Below are 18,368 nucleotides of genomic sequence, written 5' to 3'. Positions count from 1 at the left end.
ACTGGTTTAACCAAATCTGAGAAAACCCTCAGATCCATCGCAAGTTGTTTTAAATGATTAATAGTAAAGTCTGAGTTGATTAGAACATGGAAAAAAAATGTCAATATCAGGGACTTTGATTAGACATCCACCCCAGCAGGTGTTTAGAAAGCAGCCGCATGCCATAAATCCAATGAAGACCATGTTCGCAGGCAAACAAAATGTCATCAATCCCACCAACTACCAGGTTTTTGATCGAAAACAGAAACCAGCAGGAATCTTGCTCACATCTGTTTCTTGTGATGCTGCCCGACAAAAGTCATGAAATCACTCACTGCAGCGAGGCGGGGAGGGCAACAAAGACGGGAGGGAGTCGAGAGCCAATGTGGTTCTAATAAGAGAGCTATAGATAAACTTTCATTTATCTAAGCTTTGGCCTCCAAGACCCAACGTTAAATTCACACCGCCGGTGAATATAGTCGTCTTTAATGAAAGCAGATACTCTATCAACCCTGGACATCATCAGCTGCTGGCTGTTTTTAGCCACAATCCAGCCATGCTGACAGTATGAAGAGTAAACACCAGAGGAGGACGCACGCAAGGCCAGAACCTGTACTCCCTGGGCTGAACCTCTGACAGAATAACTGAACAACTGCCATGGCAATCTGGACAGGGAACAGAGAGAAGGCCACATCTGCTAGGCTCATGACTGGACCGATCCACACGGAGTCTGAGCCGCGGCGCTGGAGCACAAAAGCAGAAGCCACCGTCAGACTCCTTCCACACCTCACCCCCTCATCCCAGTTCAAATAAACCCACACTGGTTCCCAACAACATGATATCCCCCAATAAAGAACATGCTGTATTTGAATCTTATTTCCCACACAACAGCACAACGCGCCCTGCCACAGAAGGATGACAGCATCGCTCTAGTTAACTTATTGTCCGCGTTTTAATATTACAAGCTGCAGGACAGAGGAGTGAAACCTTATGGGCCAGGTGCATCCGCAGAACACTCAGACTCTGATTGAGACACGAAGAGACGAGGGAGACAGAAGACTGAGAGGATGGAAGAACCATGTGTCTGAAGGAAGCTGTACATACTGGAGATGTACCAAAAACCTGAACAGGTCTGTCACTTTCTTTTTTTACTTTTGCTGCTCTCTACCTTTCTCTAGAAAGTAGACAGCTGTTTACCTGAACGCTCAAACCCCTGTGACATCTCCCCCTTAAGGCTCACATCTTCCATTCGAACAAAAAAAAAAACCCTGCCATTGTGGTTGTGTTCTGCTCATTATTCCAATATTAAATTCAACAGAAAGAAAAGTACTTACACCCACAAACTGAAACCACAAAGTCTTTAACCTCTGTTTCCTACAGCATGGTGAAATCACCCACTCACCGTGAGAGCTCCGAGCGCTCCAGTCTGACTTTTCCATTTGCTGTGATGAATAAAGTGCCCAACTTTTGCTTCCTCTCCTGCTCAGACAGTGTCAGAGCATCCAAAAGATGATAAAAAAAAACCTTTATAAAAAAATTGTTTTACAGCCTATGATTTAAATACATCACCAAAAAACTCATTTTAATTGAAAATGTTTTGAGAAGTTTTGGAGATTGTTTGACAAATTCTGCACAGTTTTAATTTGAAAAAACTCAGAAACCAGACCTTCAGTCTGCAGTGGGATTGTCTTTTCCTTGATTTAGTTGAAGCAGAACGTCTGTAGGGCCAACAGAGTTTCCTACATCAGTGTCCTTCATCATCTTCCATCTGCTTACATGCTTCACAACCAGTTTCTAAGGAAGAAGAAGGTACAGATTGAACGTCATATTTTTAAATCAAATAATTCACAATGAGTGCAGGTAGTGAGGTCATATTAAGTTACTAGTATACTGAAGCACTGCAAGCTGAAAATAGTAAATACCCATCTGATTTCTTCTATTTGCCGTATTTACGCAAATAATAATCTACTTCCTGTTTTATTTTGTAAACCTTGTGTCCTCAATTCTTTGCTAGGTTGTACTTCCTGTCTGTATCCCCATCTGTTTTCTGCCTGGTTCCACAGCTGCCAGCAATTAGTTAATAATCCCTGAGTACATTTTCAACTTGGCTTCAGTAGCGTCTTGCCAAATCTTTGCCAGACTTTTATTCCCACTCCTTGTGTTCTTTCTTATTTGTTATATTTGCATCTTAAAGACTCACTATGATAAAAATAATGTTTTATAACATGTTCTTGTAGAATTTTTTTTATGATAGAGGGGATATATAAAGAAAATTAGGGTTAAAATAGCATTTTGGAGTATTTATTCATTCAAATCGTTGTGAATCAGGAGCAGATGAAAAATATGCAGTCAGAAAAAGCTTGTAGCTAGAAGCTACAAACTGTAACCCATAAGCTCTTTCCTCCGCTCCATTCTAAAACATGAACTTGTGGACAAATAGATCCATGAACGTCTTTGTTTATTCAGTCGAAGCTGACATATGCCTCATAACTCCACAGCTGATAGATCCAATGTTGGGCGTTTTGTGGGGTAATATGTAAACTGATGGATGACAGGAAATGGGGGTGGGCTTACTCTGCATCAATAGTCCCACTAACAACTCAGAGGGGAAATTCTAACGAATGATGCAAATGTACGAATAACAAACTTTGTGCTAAAAAAAAGACAAAGGTTGCTTTTTAATGGCTAAAAATGGCATAGCCAAACTGGGAACACTTTAAAAATATGCATAAAAAGATGATTGGGGTTTTTGAATCTTCCTGATTAGTAAACCCGTTAATAATTTTAACCCTTTAATAAAACCCGTTGTCAAATCCGTTAATAAAATCCAATGGATTTTAAACTTTCTTACTCTACGTTACCATGTTGAATGGACGAGTAAAACAATTTTTTCTTCATCATTTTGTAATAAAGTACAAAATCTTTGACTATCTTTGAGATAAAAAATTTCAATAGATGGCTGATGGGAATGAAGTTGGATAAATGCTTGTTAAAGAGCAATTCACTAGGATAGAATTTAGACCTAAGCTGCCTTTAGAACCAAATTTTAAAGTAATGTACATTTTTTCAAATGACCACTGCCAGGGCATCTTTAGGTGTTGTTGCATAAATAAATAAATAAATAAACACATAAAGTGAAAGTGGTAAAGCATATTAGGTTATGTGTTCCAGTCCATTGCTTCATGTAACACACAATCCCCCCCGACCTTTGTCATCTTTAAAAAAATATCCACATTCTTACTTCTGTTCAAGTTAGTTTATTTCAGGTTTCAAGTGACTGAAATCTCAATGCAGTGAGGATGAAATCTTCTCCTGTCATTCATGATTGTGGCAGTGTATAACTGTCTATTAAATATAAATCAAACCTTAAATTAAAATAGAGAAATGTTTGCAAAAAAAAAAAAAAATTGAGCAATTCCTTGAGGAATTTTAAAGGATATACTTGAGAACTTCTTTGCATTATTTATTTTTTATTTTTGGTTCTATTTAACACGGATGTTTTTTCTTGCTTTTGAAACTATGGTGACAAATCAATTTCCCCATTTTAGGATTAATAAAGCTTCATCTAGCTTGCTAAATTGTAATCAAAACAAAACGTAAAATATTTATTTAGTACCACAACATGGTCTAAACAGTATTGTTAATTGTAGATCAATAATAGCTAAACTAAAAGAATTAATGCAAATATACTAACAACAAATTATGGGCATTGAAAAATAAGAAAAAAACGCTTTTTTCATATCTTCTTTACTTGCTTTTTATTTTTTAAACAGCAAAGAACCCTGTTTTTCTGAGGCACAAAGGCCTGTGTCTCTTCAGCACACACAGAGGTACCTGCGGGTCTTTTATGAAACACAGCTGTAACCTTTACAAGAGACTGTGATAATTAATAAGCTCATTTATGCCTCACAAAATGAGATAAAAACAAGTTTAGTATCAGAAACACACAGTACCGTGACAAATTGCTACACACTTTCACCATTGAAGCGCCTTTTTTTGCACGGAGTTCCAGATCGATTATGTTCCTGATGTTGTTTACTTCACCTACATCATTTTCTCTGTGTTTGGGAACATAAATGTGGTTAATGACATCAGGAAGAATGCTGTCAGGCATTCAGAGAGGACGGACCAAACCAGATGTGGATCAGAATGTCTTTTTCAAGTGTGTCTAAAAAAAAAGACATATGTTCAAACAATTTAGCAAGAGCAGAGAACATGCTCATGCACCTTCTGTTGTTGTCTTAAAGGATAATTGTCCTTTTTGGTTTTTAGTTGTTTCTTTGCATGCCAGGCTTGTGAGTTGTTTGATTCCTGCAGTAAACGTCGGAAAAAGGGATAAAATTGTAAAATAAAAGTCAAGCTAACAGCTACTTCTAAAATAAGTCTTCAAAGAAAACACTGTTTTGAAGGTTGCTTCTTGTCATCTTGAACACACAAAAAAATATCTACTGCCAACTTGAATTCCCTCAACGAATCAAACTTTAACTACCATCTAAATCTGATGCACACCCTAAATATGCAGCTCGAGATGAAATGGAATAGAATGCACCAAAGACCCTTTGTGTCTGATAATTACTTGAATATTTGCTCACATTTTTCCCCTGTACTTTGACTCAAAAAAAGGAAATTAAAACGTGTATTTGATTTTATTAATCCATTTGGCACGTAAACAAAGCCTTCTCTCAGCGTGTGACCTAAAGGAAAGGCAGCACCTCTGAAATTGCCAAAGCTTTATACAGTATCTGCCTTCGCTGTCCTGAAAAGACTTAAGTGAAAACTAATCCCATCTTTGCTCAATAATCTTCAGTCCTTCTATATTGTCTTTTATTTGATTAAACCACACCAGACAGTTATCTAACACTGAGAATGAGCTCAGGCTCTCCTAATATAAACACATTTTTTTTTATAGAATTTAATAAGTAATTCAGATTTAAAACGTCTGCCTAAATGTTTATCACTTTTTTCAATTAATATTTGATTTTTATTCTGTATTGTGTTTATGTTACACTGCTACAACACTAATCATGACCCCTAGAGACTATTAGATTATTTTTCTACTGTTTTTACTCTAAAATTATTCCATTTATTGTTGTTAAACTGTTTCAACACAAACCGATCCCCCCAAAAAACAGTGTTACAGCGTTGCTACATTGCTACAACAATAAAACTGGTCCTAAAATGGTGTTGTCGCATTGTTGTTCACTGTTATCACACTTATACTAATCCCAATAGATTGTCGTTAGAGAATCGTTACACAGTTAAAACACAGAAAATATGCTTTTATTGTTTTTGATTTTGTACTGATCTCAAAAGATTGCAGTCGGACTATAGTCTAACTGCAATCTAAATCTATAGTCTAAAATATATTGTAACACTAACACAATACCACCAATGTTGTTGTTATAACAATGCTACAACTCTAACACAAGGGTGTAATTGTTGTGAGACTGTCACATCACTAATCAGATTTCTTTATTGTTGTTATTCTGTGAATTACATCATTAAAAGGTGTTACTGTTGTGGCACTGTTACAATACTGGTATTACTTTTATTACACTTGTATAAGACTGTGTGAATGTCGTACAGTTATGACATTATTTGAACAGATTTATGACGCTCCTGCACTGTCATAGCACTATTTCACAACCATTGCAACACTGCTGTAACACCAGTATTAGCTATAAATTCAGTTTTGACACAAACAGAGACCTTTTAAGGTAAATTACACTAAGGTAGCTACATTTTCATAAGTTTCATGCCCAAATGTCACTTTTTTTGCGATTTTTAAAACACCCACCGTACACATTTTTCATTTAATCATGAATCAAACTCTGAGATGTTATTGGTGTTTGTTTGGTAACAAACACCTAAATTAAGGTAGCCTTTGTGTGAACGTTGAACAACAGGTGTCTTTGTGCATATAAGGCAGCAGAGCACACAGAGCGGCCTGCGCTTTAAGTTTCATTCTTTGAAAGTGATATGGGTGAGCTGCTTTTCTCAGGCCTTACCCCAGATCTGCCGCTGATGGACAGACCACCCAACTCTCGGCTCTTACAGGCACACAGTGGGGCCGCTCTCAGCAAAGGCAGTCTCCCTGTCATTCTTCTTTGGGGAGGGAAATGGATGTCAGGGTCTCCTTTAAAAATCAAACGCCCGGCATTACACAAATGGATACCTCTGGAATACATTCATTGCTTTATAAACCGCTTGCATTACTCTTTCAATATGTGACAGCAGCAACACCAGAAGAAAAAACTTAATTCTCTCTCTTTGTTGAAGTACAAAAAGGTGCTTTATTGAAGAAACAAGGACAGTGTGATCAAGTCCACTCCCAAAAGATAAATTACATTTTTATGGTGATGTGTCACTTCACCAGAACAGCCCTCACTATCTCTTCTACACTTTATTGTGGGGCTTTATAGGAGGTTTCTGCTCTGTTTTCTGATTATAAAAAAGATTCCCCGTGGACGTCGCCATGCCAGAGCAGAACATGCCAGAGCCATTGGTCAGAGGTGGAGAACCGACGCTCAGCCTCTCTGAGCGGCTCAACTGACAGTTTTGGAATAGAGTGGACGCTGACATGAGACTTACGACTCACACCCATCATCTCCCTCTCCAAAAAAGACCTGCTGCTTTAAATCTGATCAGTCACAGGGCAAAGAAGGCCAATTCATGCATTGTGTTAAAAGGATTTCTGGTGCAAACTGTCATGAAGTAAAGAAACACACGGACAGAGATGGACATTTGCTTTTTTTCTCCAAACTGGAGAGGCTAACAGCAGCCAACGGTTTCGTCAAATCTGCATCTGCCCGATCGCATCAGGCCTGCTGTCTTCTTGGATCCAGTTCCTCTATCTACCCAATCTTCCTCCAAGATCTTGTTTTTTTGTTAGAAGACATGTTGATAAATACAAAGTCACACTAAGCGCCCCTCTGTGAAAAGATCCAATTTGCGTTTGGCTGGCGAAGGGGGGCAACCCTACGAGTCCAAATCCTAAACACATGTTCCTCGCCCTCCGCTGGATGAGATCTGAGATACCGATAATTACTTTCATGGCTTTACTCCACAATTAAACTGGGGCCCCGCGTGTCTCTTCGAGGACTGGATTGAATGGTCCGGCCAACAAACAACGTGCAAATAAAAACCTCAGGGAACAGAAATGACAGTTGTTCTCTATGTAATGCGGTTTATGTCAAAATGAGCATTTAATCCATTTGCTTGTGAAGGCGTGAAATGTTGACTCGAGCTTTGAGTCGGTGTCTCTCCTTGGAGTAATCCAGCGTTTCACCCTGAAACAAATCAATCTCTTGCCACATAAATCATAGCAGCATGTTAAGCGAAGGGGCTGAGAAGAAATTAAGCCTGTGATTAATTTTTCTATGGAGATTTTTGTCAAAACGCTTACTTCATCCTGTGTTTTATTCATTACTCAGAAACATCTGGCTGACAGGTGCCCTGTTTGTTAAACGTTGCAAACGGAGAGTAAGGTACTCTATCTTCTATCCGCAGTGACATCAGGGCTGCGTTCGAGAGCTTGTTAGAGATGGAGAGTTGCATTGGTGTTGCTCATTTTGCACAGACAGAAACCCCCTTTCGAGACCCTCCATTTCCAAGGGGCTAACCTCAGTAAACAATCTCTGTTTTCATTATCTTATAGGCTGATTAGCTACATGAATATAACTTTCCAGAGATGAGGCAGAAAAAATATTGATGCCAGCTGTAACTGTAGCGGAGGAAAACGTTGCAATAGAAGCACAGATACAGCTAAGAACAGCTTAAAAACAGCAGCCGATTCAAATCCCAAACGTTCTTGTGGTTTTGCATTATTTGCATCTGGATATTGTAATCAGTACGTGGGAATAATAAAAAAAAGACAGCTCAATAAAGCCGATTCATATCATCCAGGTCTGGAAATGCGTGAACATGCGAGAACGAAATGACAGATATCTCTTATATTTATAAGTCCTTCATGTCGTTCAAAATTAAAAGCTGCGTTCCCCGTTCCCTCCCGGGCTTCTGAACAAAGTGAGGTAATGTTTGCCAGCACATGTCTCCATCTGTTAACAAACACGTCCAATATTTTAGGAACAACATCTTGGCCCTCGGTCCGGAGCATCAGGATGTGATGAACGCCGTGCACCTGTCTCAGCCTCCAGCCCTGTTTCTGGCAGCTCCCACCCTTTTTCCACCAAACAAAAACATCAAAGACAGACATGTGGAGTTTTCTTTTTGTTTTTACCCTGAAATACAAATCAAAACTGAACCCACTGACCCATGCATTTAATATTTTTGTTTTTGCCAAAAGAAAGGTCAAATAAATAAATCTGTCTACAATTCTTTTCTGCTTATAGGCAGCACATATTTGTCTGCAAAAGAGACTCCAGACTGCAAATTATCCCTGCTAAAACACCAGATCTGAGAGTTCAGTTAGAACCCAACAGCAAAAACGGCAAAATTACGTCAGAGGCCAAACCGGCCTTGATTACAGAAGGAACCTGACCAATCACGCCAGGAGATTCAGACTTGGACTCAGCTCTGTTTTTGCATCGTGACACGGAGGAATGTTAAAGAATTAGGGATGAAAAAAAAATAAAAATAAAAGGTTCAACCTGCGTCACCCCCCTGAACAACCCCCCTTTAATGAACTGATGTATCTCCATTTGTCATGGCGTGACATTGCATGATTCTGAGGCAATATGAGATGTTGGCTGAGCTCTGAAAGGGGAAAACATCAGCACCCTCTACTGACGAGCCCGCCAACTCCAGGGTCTCTGCAGAGCTTCGCTCACCTTCCGTTGGACGAGGGGCGCTCGGTGAATTGAGTTTCGTGCAGACGAGGAGCAGCTTTTAGTCAAATGATACTAATGTGCATGCAATCTTTGAAGGTTTTTTTCTTACTTATTTTTTGGATTTTCAGTGTTTTTAAGTTGCAATTAGTTCAAAAAGCTAAATATTTGTTAATACAGTACACAAAATTTATGATTTTACTTTTTATTAAAGCAAAAATTGTTGAAAATAGTAGCTATGGGATGCAAAAAAAACCACAGCTTGTGCTTATGAAGGATTTTCTGAAGGAAATTTTACTTTTTTGGACAATGAATTTGAGTTTTATTCTTCCTCAGTTACATTTGCTCTTGAAAATTAATTTGCTTTTTTGCAATAACTGCTAAAAAGTTATTGTAGTGTTTAGTTGTAAAGGTCTGTCACCGTCTTCACTTCTTTTATTTTGATGTTATTGAACTACATGGCCTGATTGCTTTTTTTCAGGAGTCTCTAATCCCGATCAGGTTGGAAATTGATGTTAAAACTTGTTTTCCACACAAAATTTCATGCAAAACATGACAATTTTTAAATTGAATTCAATCAAAACTTTAAAGAAACAAATCAAATGCTCCTATTTTGCACTCTCCAAATCACAAAGCAGACATCACCACAGTGGTGCAAAAGCAAATATAAACTCTAATTCTTGTAATAATTAAGATTATAAATCTTTTGCTTCCACATCTGCTCAGACTTGACGGGGTGATAATTCAGAGTACCAGGTAGAGGTTTTTTTTGGGGGGGGGCATATTTGGCCTTTTTGTGAAAGGAAATAACTAAATATAAAGAGAGCAGGGTGAAAGCTGGCGTCATCCTTGAGATATTCTGAGATGGGCGATGTCTGGCCATTTTCATCTCTGTGTAACTCAACCTGCGTCAGTATGTCACTGTCTAACCCGGCTAAACAAATTAGTATGTTTGATTGATCAAAGTTTACACAAGGGCAGGTATTTTATTTCAAACGCTTCGAGGGGAGAAGAAAAAAAAAAAAAAGCAGCTGGATTGCCATGTAAATAGCTGTGCAGATAGGTAGAGGTGGGCTTTGTGCCAAGAGCTCAACAAAGGGCTCCTAACATCTGTTTGAGGGTAGATTCCTGCTCTGTGTTGTAGTAAGAATAATAGTCATGCTCGGAGGGCCTGTTCCCTGATCATGATCACGCATATACGCTCTCAAACATTAAACTGCAGAACTGCAGAGAGCTGGAGCTGCTGCTGCAGGAGGAACACACAGGTGGAACATCAGTGCAGAAAAAACTAACTTAGCAAGGTATAATAAACGTGCACATGATCTGTGAAAATACAATCATTGTCTTTTGATCTATTGTAAAAGCTTTCCCAGTAGTAATTAAGATTAGGCTTTTTTTAGCCAAAATCAAAGATGTTGTTGTTTTCTATGACAGTTTCTTCAGGAATTCATGAGAAATTCACCTCTAAATTGAGGTTGCCACAGTAAGCCCGCCCCCACTTCCCGTCATCCATCTGTTGCTTACATTCTCTCTAACTTACACTCCCTTAAATACCCCAAACTAGCATTACTGGTGGAACAAAAATGGCGAAAAATATAGGAGCAATGCAAGTTTTGATCCAGATTCCAGTTCAGGTGAGCAAAACGAAGACGTACGTGGATCTGAAGTTTAAGGCCATTGAGTTTGCTATCCAGGAAGGAAACTGCGCTGCTGCACGCAAGCTTGGCATGAATGAATCTATGGTGAGAAGTTGGAGGCGGCAGGCACATACATATACATTTATAGTACAAAATTGTTCTGTACATGCAGTAAATATCAATTTTTTCAACATTGATATCTGTGGCTTATAGCTCAGTGCGGCTTCTATATCTTTTTTTTTTAATTAATATAAATAGACCGGATGATGCCCTCTATAGTCCAGAAAATACAGTAATTTTCTTATTACATGTCCCTCGTCACAAAACTACAAAAAAAAAAAATTTCAATAGGGATTCTATAAAAACTCCACAAAATAATCTATAGACTCATAAAAAAAAATGTCTAATCTATAAATTTTTGTTTAAGCTTGACAAAAAATTTTTGGAATAATCACATTCAAAACTAAAAATAACGGAATTCCAAAGCAAACAAGAAGGGCATTTTTGGTGTTATGACGAGAAGTTTTTTTTTTTGTTTTGTTTTCCTCTCCCAAGAACACATGCAAGCAATTTGTACAACAAATGTTGGTTTTAGACTGTGTTGCTTGCATTCTAGTGGCTCCTCAAAGCCGGAGGGCTCCTTTCGTTTGAGCTTGAAAGCAAAGCAAACAAATTAATTAACACTATCTTTACACGGGGCGGCCAAGGAAAGCAGGCGCTGAAATGTTACACCATTACCTAAATTCGTATGCATCTGTCTGTGTCTCCCCCTGTGCACTCCCCATCTCCACCCCCCAACCCTGAACCAACGCACACGGCGCCCTTGAACAAGGCTGGAGGACCACCTGCGTGAAAGAGGAGACCCTCTCTGTTATGTCTCTGCTAGAGAATGAAATAACATGGAATCCAGCTCTGCAAATAACTTACAGTGAAGATCATTTTCCACATGCTGTCTGACAAAAGGTAAAATAAGAACAGATGATATGCTTTCTCTGGGAGTTTGCAGTTCCACTTTGCAGAAAACAGCCTCTACATGAGAAACGGCTAGAAAACTCACAAGAGGTGAGGGGTATGGGGGGGTCTGACCCCTTCTTGTGGCCTTGTTAACCGGGTGTTTGCCGCTGACTCAGCCTTTTTTTCCTTCTTCATGCCCTCTCTGGGATGAGGTTAAGAGGGCTTCGAGGAACCTGATCCAAGATCTGATGATTACATGCGAGGCATCAGGAGTAGCAGGAGGTCTTCTTCTAAACGAGACATTCATCACAGGGAGGAGAGGTCACCGACGATTCAGTTATGGTAGAAAAAAGGAAGAACAAAGCCTACAGATACAGTGTATCTTCAGTAAAAGCAATATAAAAAATGATAAAAAACAAGAGTGAAAACATCCTATGATCTGTCTTCTCGAAACTATGTGTCAAAATGTCCTCGAGCAAGACACTGAACTCCACCTTGTCTCTGGTGGACGGTTGGCGCCCATGTGTGACTGTAAGGTGCGTTGGACCTTCAAGAAAGGTAGAAAAGGGCTATACAAGTATACGTCATTTACCATTTCATTAGAAATTTCATGTGGAGTAAGCCCGCCCCCACTTCCCAACTACCATCAGTTTCCACTCTCTCCCACTAGCTTACTGCCCCTCAAGAGCTCAAATTAACATTAGCGGTGCGACAAAAATGTCGAGTAATATTGGAGCTATCCAGGCGTACAGTTAGTGAACTAGATGCCAGCTTGCATGGATCGATTCATCAGCAGGTGGATGCATCAGAATGGAGCGGAGCAGGGAGGTTGTGGCCATAGTAGCGTCTACGTCACTGCTACAATTATTTATGATTAGCAACAATTTGAATAAAGAAATACTCAGAAATGCTATTTTATACGTAGTTTTCTTAATACATGTCCTCCATCATGATAAATATGCTTCAAAAAAACACAAAAACATGATTTTTTTTTTGAGTCTTTAAGATGCAAATAAAGCAAATAAGAAAGGACACATGGAGCTGGAATAAAAGTCTGACAAAGATTTGGCAAAATACTAATGCAGTCAAATGAAAAATGTACTCAAGGATTATTAACTATTTGACTCAAAGTGTCAGAAATTAGTCTTTTTTTTAGATGTCTCTCGAAAAGACACCTAGAAAGATCAGCTGCTTTCCCTGTTTCGCATCAGATTAAAACAGAAAACGATCTTTCCAAAAGAGAAAATTTCATTTTTTGCACATTTACTCTTCAAATAAAGAATTCTTGTTCCCTTATATTGAAATTACCTGTTTGAAATCATCAGAATTTTGCTTCGAGGAGAACATGTGACAATTTTCTGATGAAAAAACACACAGGTGAGACGCCTATCAGCCCCCAGCAGCAAGTGTAACTTCATGTTTCATTTGGGCTCGCTCACAGAGAATCATGGGAGAAAGACTTCAAAGCTGCAGGTCATTATCTTCGTTTCTATATCCTCTGCAGGTTCTCAGCATATGGGAACATTTTAACTCCTTTTTTTTTAATCTGCAGCCATAAATCTGCTGTGTCACCTAAAAGGTATGAGTGGCCAGCAAACAGATGTAGCTAAATAACAAAAAAATCAAAATTCAACACAGTTAGATTGTAGCTTTTCGCTTTTTCAGTAACAAATGGATGGACAGCAGAAAAAGAAAAGAGAAGTGGGCGTTTCTCCTCATTTTTTGTTAGTTTTTAGCTTGCTTGATCTCTTTTTTTTATCCTTTCACCCTATAACTGCAACTAATGCTCCTTTCATCCTCCCCAGCGGCGAGGCCCTGGTGCCTTTTCGCACAAAGCCTGACCATCAGTGACTCCTCGTCAACCCCTTCGCCCAATTCATCAAGCGGAGGCCCATGGGCATTCATCACCCCCACCACCTTTCATATCCCACACCAGCTGAAAGCCACCGTCCCTCCTCTGACTTCAATGCAGCCGTGACACACCCACAAGATTTATAGTGGCATAATTAGTAGCAGTGAAAGAGGCCTGCCTGCTTTGGGAAGGTCCATCATAGTGGATCCCACTCGGAGGGACTCCAAAGCCACCAACATCCACTTTAAAATAGATTGCAGCACAAAAGTTGATAAATTAGCCCCAAAACAAGAAGTCAAGAAATGTCTCTAAAGCCTGACAGTGACATGAGGACAATCACACACATCAAACACTGGATTTGTCACCATTTGCTGTGTCATAAATCCCGGCTCTCTCCAGGGAAGCTGTGGTGTTCCACCAAGAGCAGTTTGGAGGTGAGAAAGCGCCCCCTGAGGACGGGGGTTTCGGGGAACAGCTTGGAGGATGTCTAAAATAACATAGTTCAGTGGTGTTATTCGTGTAATCACGCCTTCCTCCTCCTCCTCCTTCCAAACCAACCTGCTGTCACAGATACCTGCAGGAACAGTGAACTAATTAAAACACTCCTGCAGTTTGTTTTCATTTCTATCCTCACAGAGAAATAAAGTCCTCACCAAAACAGCTGCGTTTTTCTTCCCCCTTTTTTTCTACTTTCCTGCATGTCAGGACCTGTCCTCCAATTGTGCACAAGAGAAGCACAAAAATCCCCAATCTGTCATAAATGATTATGCATTAGTCCTGCTGCATGTTCCTGTGTTCTCTTGCAGGGTGACACAGATCAAACAGTTGTTTTTTCTCTCCAAAGGATTCATTTTTATGCTTTTATTGAAAAAAAGTCATTTTTCAAATTTTGAGTACTTAACCTTTTAACAAAAAGCATTTTTTTCCAAATCAAAGTGCCTCTGATGATTCACAAATCCCTTCATCAGTCAGATTAAATCCTTCACATCTTTGGTATTTGGATTTCCCCCCTTCCCTGTCTGTCTGTTGCAAGTCGGTGCTTTTGCTGGAGCTTCTTGCAAACGTCCTGCAGAGGGGTAAGCAGGCACCTGCTTCTAGAAAGGAGGTGGAGAAATGTGCCCATGAAAAGGTCCGACGGCGAGAGTTGGTCTTGAAACTTGCGCAGGAGGCTGGATTACTCCGAGAAGGCACGGGGTACTTCAATTTTTGGGGGGGTTAAACCCTATTTTGTGCTTTTTTCCCCCTTTTGTTGCAAGGTTTAAACCAACAAATGGAACTAGAATGTTACTTTTAAAGTCAGTTTAATGCTGATATTTGCTTAAACTGTCATTCTTTTACTCGCGGACCATTTTTGGGGATTTTTACGCAGCGTAAAACCTGTTCCCTGTAATTGGATAAGCGATTTTAACAGCCAGAGAAGAATCGAGAGGAGCAAAGATTCTTAAGGATTGAAGTGATCGGATGACAAATGCGGCTTTGTGGTGGAGCAGCGCTCTGATATCAGTCGCAGCGGCACCATCAGAAGTAAAAAGTTGGAGAGAAACGCGCAAATTAAGGAAGGCAAACTGATGCGCTCGGGAAGGGATGCCAGCCAGGCGTGGCTTCTATCTGAATATCCAATGTGAGAATGCGTGGGGAGTTTGTATATAATAGCCTCTTTCCCTTTGATGACCGCAGATATCAAACTCATGATTGCACCAGAGGACTATCAATAAACTGAGAGTACTTTTTTTCTTGTGGAGGGGCACGGCGCGCACCGGGACGTGTTTGGCGTGCATGGACCGGACTTGTGTGAACTTTTGTCCTCGCGCAGCTCTCTCCGTGTACATGTGAAAATGCCCGTGCTGAATCTGACAGCTGTGCACACCATGGCAGAGGTCGGGACGTTTGTGGGGACGCTCGACTTGGATTTACAGAGCTTCCCTGCGCTGGGGAGCGTGCCCCTGGTGGAGTCTCCGGCGGGGCTGGACGAGCGGCTGGGGCAGATTGAAGGCAGACTGCAGCGGGGGTCGCCCACTGATTTTGGGCACCTCAAGGGGATCCTGAGGCGCCGGCAGCTCTACTGCAGAACCGGCTTCCAGCTGGAAATATTACCCAACGGCACCGTGTACGGGACCAGGCAGGACCACAGCAGATTTGGTGAGCAGCTCAAACAATCAGATTTGAATTTATTAGCAATAAATAACTCAGTTTTATACTTTTTAACTTTAAGGTTAACTGAAGAATGAAGACAGTTCATGCGTAAAGGTTCAGATTTGGAATTGGAGAGCAGATGTGCGCATGTCCCAGCTACTGAAAAAAAGTGACATATCTGCTAATGTGATAGATTTTATGCTTCAGAGCACAAATAATGATTTATTAAACTTGAAAAAAAGGATAATAAACTCCCACATATAAAAGGGATCTTCTCTGTCATTCTCTGGCGCCTGATGGAGTTGGAGAGATAGGGACCAGGTGTCAGTAAGCTGCCCTCTGCCAGTCATCCAGACCAGCTGGATCCTTTCTGACTAACTTCTGCATCACAACAGCCAGTGGCTTTTAAATTTACCACGTCCCCCCTTGTCTTTGAAGTGGAAGCTCCCTTTACTGTAACTCCCCCTATAAGTCAGAAAACAAGTTGCTCACATCTCAGCCTCATTAAAGTGTCTTTCAAGCTGTTTTAGTGGCCAGTGGGGAGCTTGCTAAGACTTTATAGACAACCTCAAACCATTACAATGTGGAATGATAAGTCACTCGTGCACAGGAAATGTAGAAAAGGTAACCTGTAATCAGCTTTTAATGGCTCCTCTGATCATTTATCTGCTGTAAAGTGGCTTCACACAAAAAAGGATGACTCAGTCGGAATCGGAAACCACCTGTAGCTTGGCTGCAGGAGGTTTTCACGTCTTTTCTGAGCTTCCGTGACCGTGCTTATGTGTTTGACCTCAGGTATCTTGGAGTTCATCAGCCTGGCAGTGGGCCTGGTCAGCATCCGAGGGGTGGACGCTGGACTATACCTCTGCATGAATGAGAAAGGAGAGCTCTATGGGTCGGTAAGTAAAAAGAAAATCCCAAACCTTTTTTTTGCAGTCCTCAGTGAAGGTCAGTCTCATTGAGAACTTTTAAAGTTAACACTACTTTCTTGACTGATCATCCAGCAAGACATGGCAAATGAGAAAGGTGTCTTATCTGGGTTTTTACACGTGGCAGCTGGTCTGAAAAGACAAAACAACTTTTTTCACGTTTTTGTTTTGCCCTCAAGGAAAAGCTGTTTTAAGAACCTTTAAGGAATCTTATAAAGTCTTTCTTGCATGCTGAGTACCTGGAGACAGAGATACAGGAAAAGAGCAGAGGTAAAACAATGAAAGGGGAAGTATGTGAGGGCCAGCTGGGATCAGGTTTCCCAGGACATTACCTGAGGGCCTCTCAGGGGTTCAGCCTCTGAACGCTTCGAACAGAGGCTACTTTTAAGCAGGTCATTGTGTGGAAAATGCAGATATTGTTACTCAGCGCTGTCAAGAGTCTGGCAAACCCTGAAAGCACGAGAGGAGTTGGGGGGGAGCTGATTTAGGAGGCAGTGATTTGAGGTTTGTGGGGTGTTTGCACACCTGACTGAGTCACCTGACTGATGCAGACAAGGCTGTCTGAATTTGAGAGGCCAGGGGGTTGGATGTGGGGAGGATAACAGGTAGAGAGGGGCGCTTCCGTCCTTCAGCCAGCAGACCTTGACGAGCTTTTGATCCGACGGGGTTTCCATTGTGTTTTAGGATGGAGCAGGGTCAGTCATGCGCCCTCTGGGCTATGTTTACAGGCAACAGCTTCTCCACGCAGAGCAGCTTCTGGGAGCCAATCGTCAGAATTGCTCCAAGAATCAAACTTGATGGAAGTGTGAAGAGCGTTTTAAGCCGGAGACTGACATGTGTAAACGCTTATCTTGTTGTGTGAGGGAAGGCAAACTGAGATTTGGGGTGAAACCTTTGCACTTCCCTAGAGGGGAGGTAGGTTGTGGTGTAGCTGCGTTACTTCCTGTCAGTCTCCAAGATCTGTTTACTGTTCTCGATGCATGGAAGGAGAATGAAAGGTCAGGAGGAGTGTAAAGGGAAAGGCCACTCATAATGAGCACCTGCCCTAACTCTTCTTCATCCTTTTTTGTTTTTTACATCTTCCCTCGTTGACGTGTTGTTTCCGTTTCCCCACAGAAGAAGCGGACCGCAGAATGCGTTTTCCGGGAGCAGTTTGAGGAGAACTGGTACAACACCTACGCTTCCAACCAGTACAAGCACACGGACTCGGAGCGCCTCTACTATGTGGCTCTAAACAAAGACGGCTCCCCCAGAGAGGGTACCAGGACTAAAAAACACCAAAAACTAACCCACTTCTTACCCAGGGCGGTGGAGATCGAAAGGATTCCACAGGCGTACCGGGATGTCTTTCAGTATAGGTGACCAGTGCTTTCAAACTGGCTCCATTAAGGACTAAAGAGGAGTAGCTCTGGATATTTTGGACTTGGTGGAGTCCTCTTCTCTCTCCTGGAGGTGCATTAACATAAACCCTGCGCCTGCTCCCGGATGTGTCTGGGATTTCTTTTTTCGGCGGTGGACTTCCGGCGCTCACTTCTGAAGGGCACTTTTGCAGGAAAGAGTTTTGTGGGCTCAATCAGGGAGTCATTAACCCATGATTTTTTTATTTAGATACTGAGGTGACAGTTATCTGAAACGCTGAGACTTTTGTGGTCAAAGAAAATGAACCCCATTCATCGCGCTCAAATGAGGAATCAAGGAAAGTTCGAAAACGAGAGTTTGCTCGGGATGAAAGCACTTCCCCGACAGAATAACTGATAAGTTCTGTTGACAGATGGTGACTTGTAATGTTCGTAGTGTCAGGAACATTATAAAAAAAAAAGAAAAAAACCTGCAAGCATCTGATGTGTACATATGGGTGTTCCTATTTATGAGATGTACCATATATTTATTTTCTACATATAAAGTATAAATGTAAATCTATATATTTATTTATTGCAAAGACTTTATTTTGTAATGAACTTGAAGTTCTCTGGACTGCAGATTCTACTGAAATGAGGCCAAAAAACAGAAAAGAACTGCATAAAACATGACAATAAAATTGTCTTACTATGGAGAACTCATTGTGAGAGACTATTTTTGCTTGTGTGATGTACAAATT

At 40.8% G+C, this 18,368-nt stretch overlaps 1 protein-coding gene and 1 long non-coding RNA gene across 3 annotated transcripts; one reads left to right on the top strand and one right to left on the bottom strand.

Annotated features, from left to right (window-relative positions):
- Positions 1 to 1,049: 1,049 nt before the first annotated feature.
- Positions 1,050 to 16,193, bottom strand: LOC118599284. The gene is made up of 5 exons (XR_004948585.1): positions 16,064 to 16,193; positions 11,460 to 11,646; positions 5,988 to 6,115; positions 1,646 to 1,773; positions 1,050 to 1,458 (listed from the first exon to the last, which is right to left on the bottom strand). It is a non-coding gene; the product is annotated as an uncharacterized LOC118599284 (long non-coding RNA).
- Positions 14,383 to 18,097, top strand: fgf16 (fibroblast growth factor 16). 2 transcript variants are annotated; one of them, XM_024283005.2, is made up of 3 exons: positions 14,383 to 15,347; positions 16,137 to 16,240; positions 17,390 to 18,097. In XM_024283005.2, exons 1-3 carry the CDS (start codon positions 15,044 to 15,046, stop codon positions 17,630 to 17,632), a joined length of 651 nt encoding a protein of 216 aa, XP_024138773.1. In that variant the 5' UTR covers positions 14,383 to 15,043; the 3' UTR covers positions 17,633 to 18,097. The 2 variants fall into 2 exon arrangements, with proteins under 2 accessions (XP_024138773.1, XP_024138772.1); XM_024283004.2 differs by having other exon boundaries at positions 17,387 to 18,097.
- The last annotated feature ends 271 nt before the right edge of the window (positions 18,098 to 18,368 follow it).

The sequence above is a fragment of the Oryzias melastigma genome, linkage group LG10, assembly GCF_002922805.2.
Source record: "Oryzias melastigma strain HK-1 linkage group LG10, ASM292280v2, whole genome shotgun sequence".
NCBI lineage: Eukaryota > Metazoa > Chordata > Actinopteri > Beloniformes > Adrianichthyidae > Oryzias > Oryzias melastigma.
This window is presented reverse-complemented; position numbering and strand designations above follow the sequence as displayed.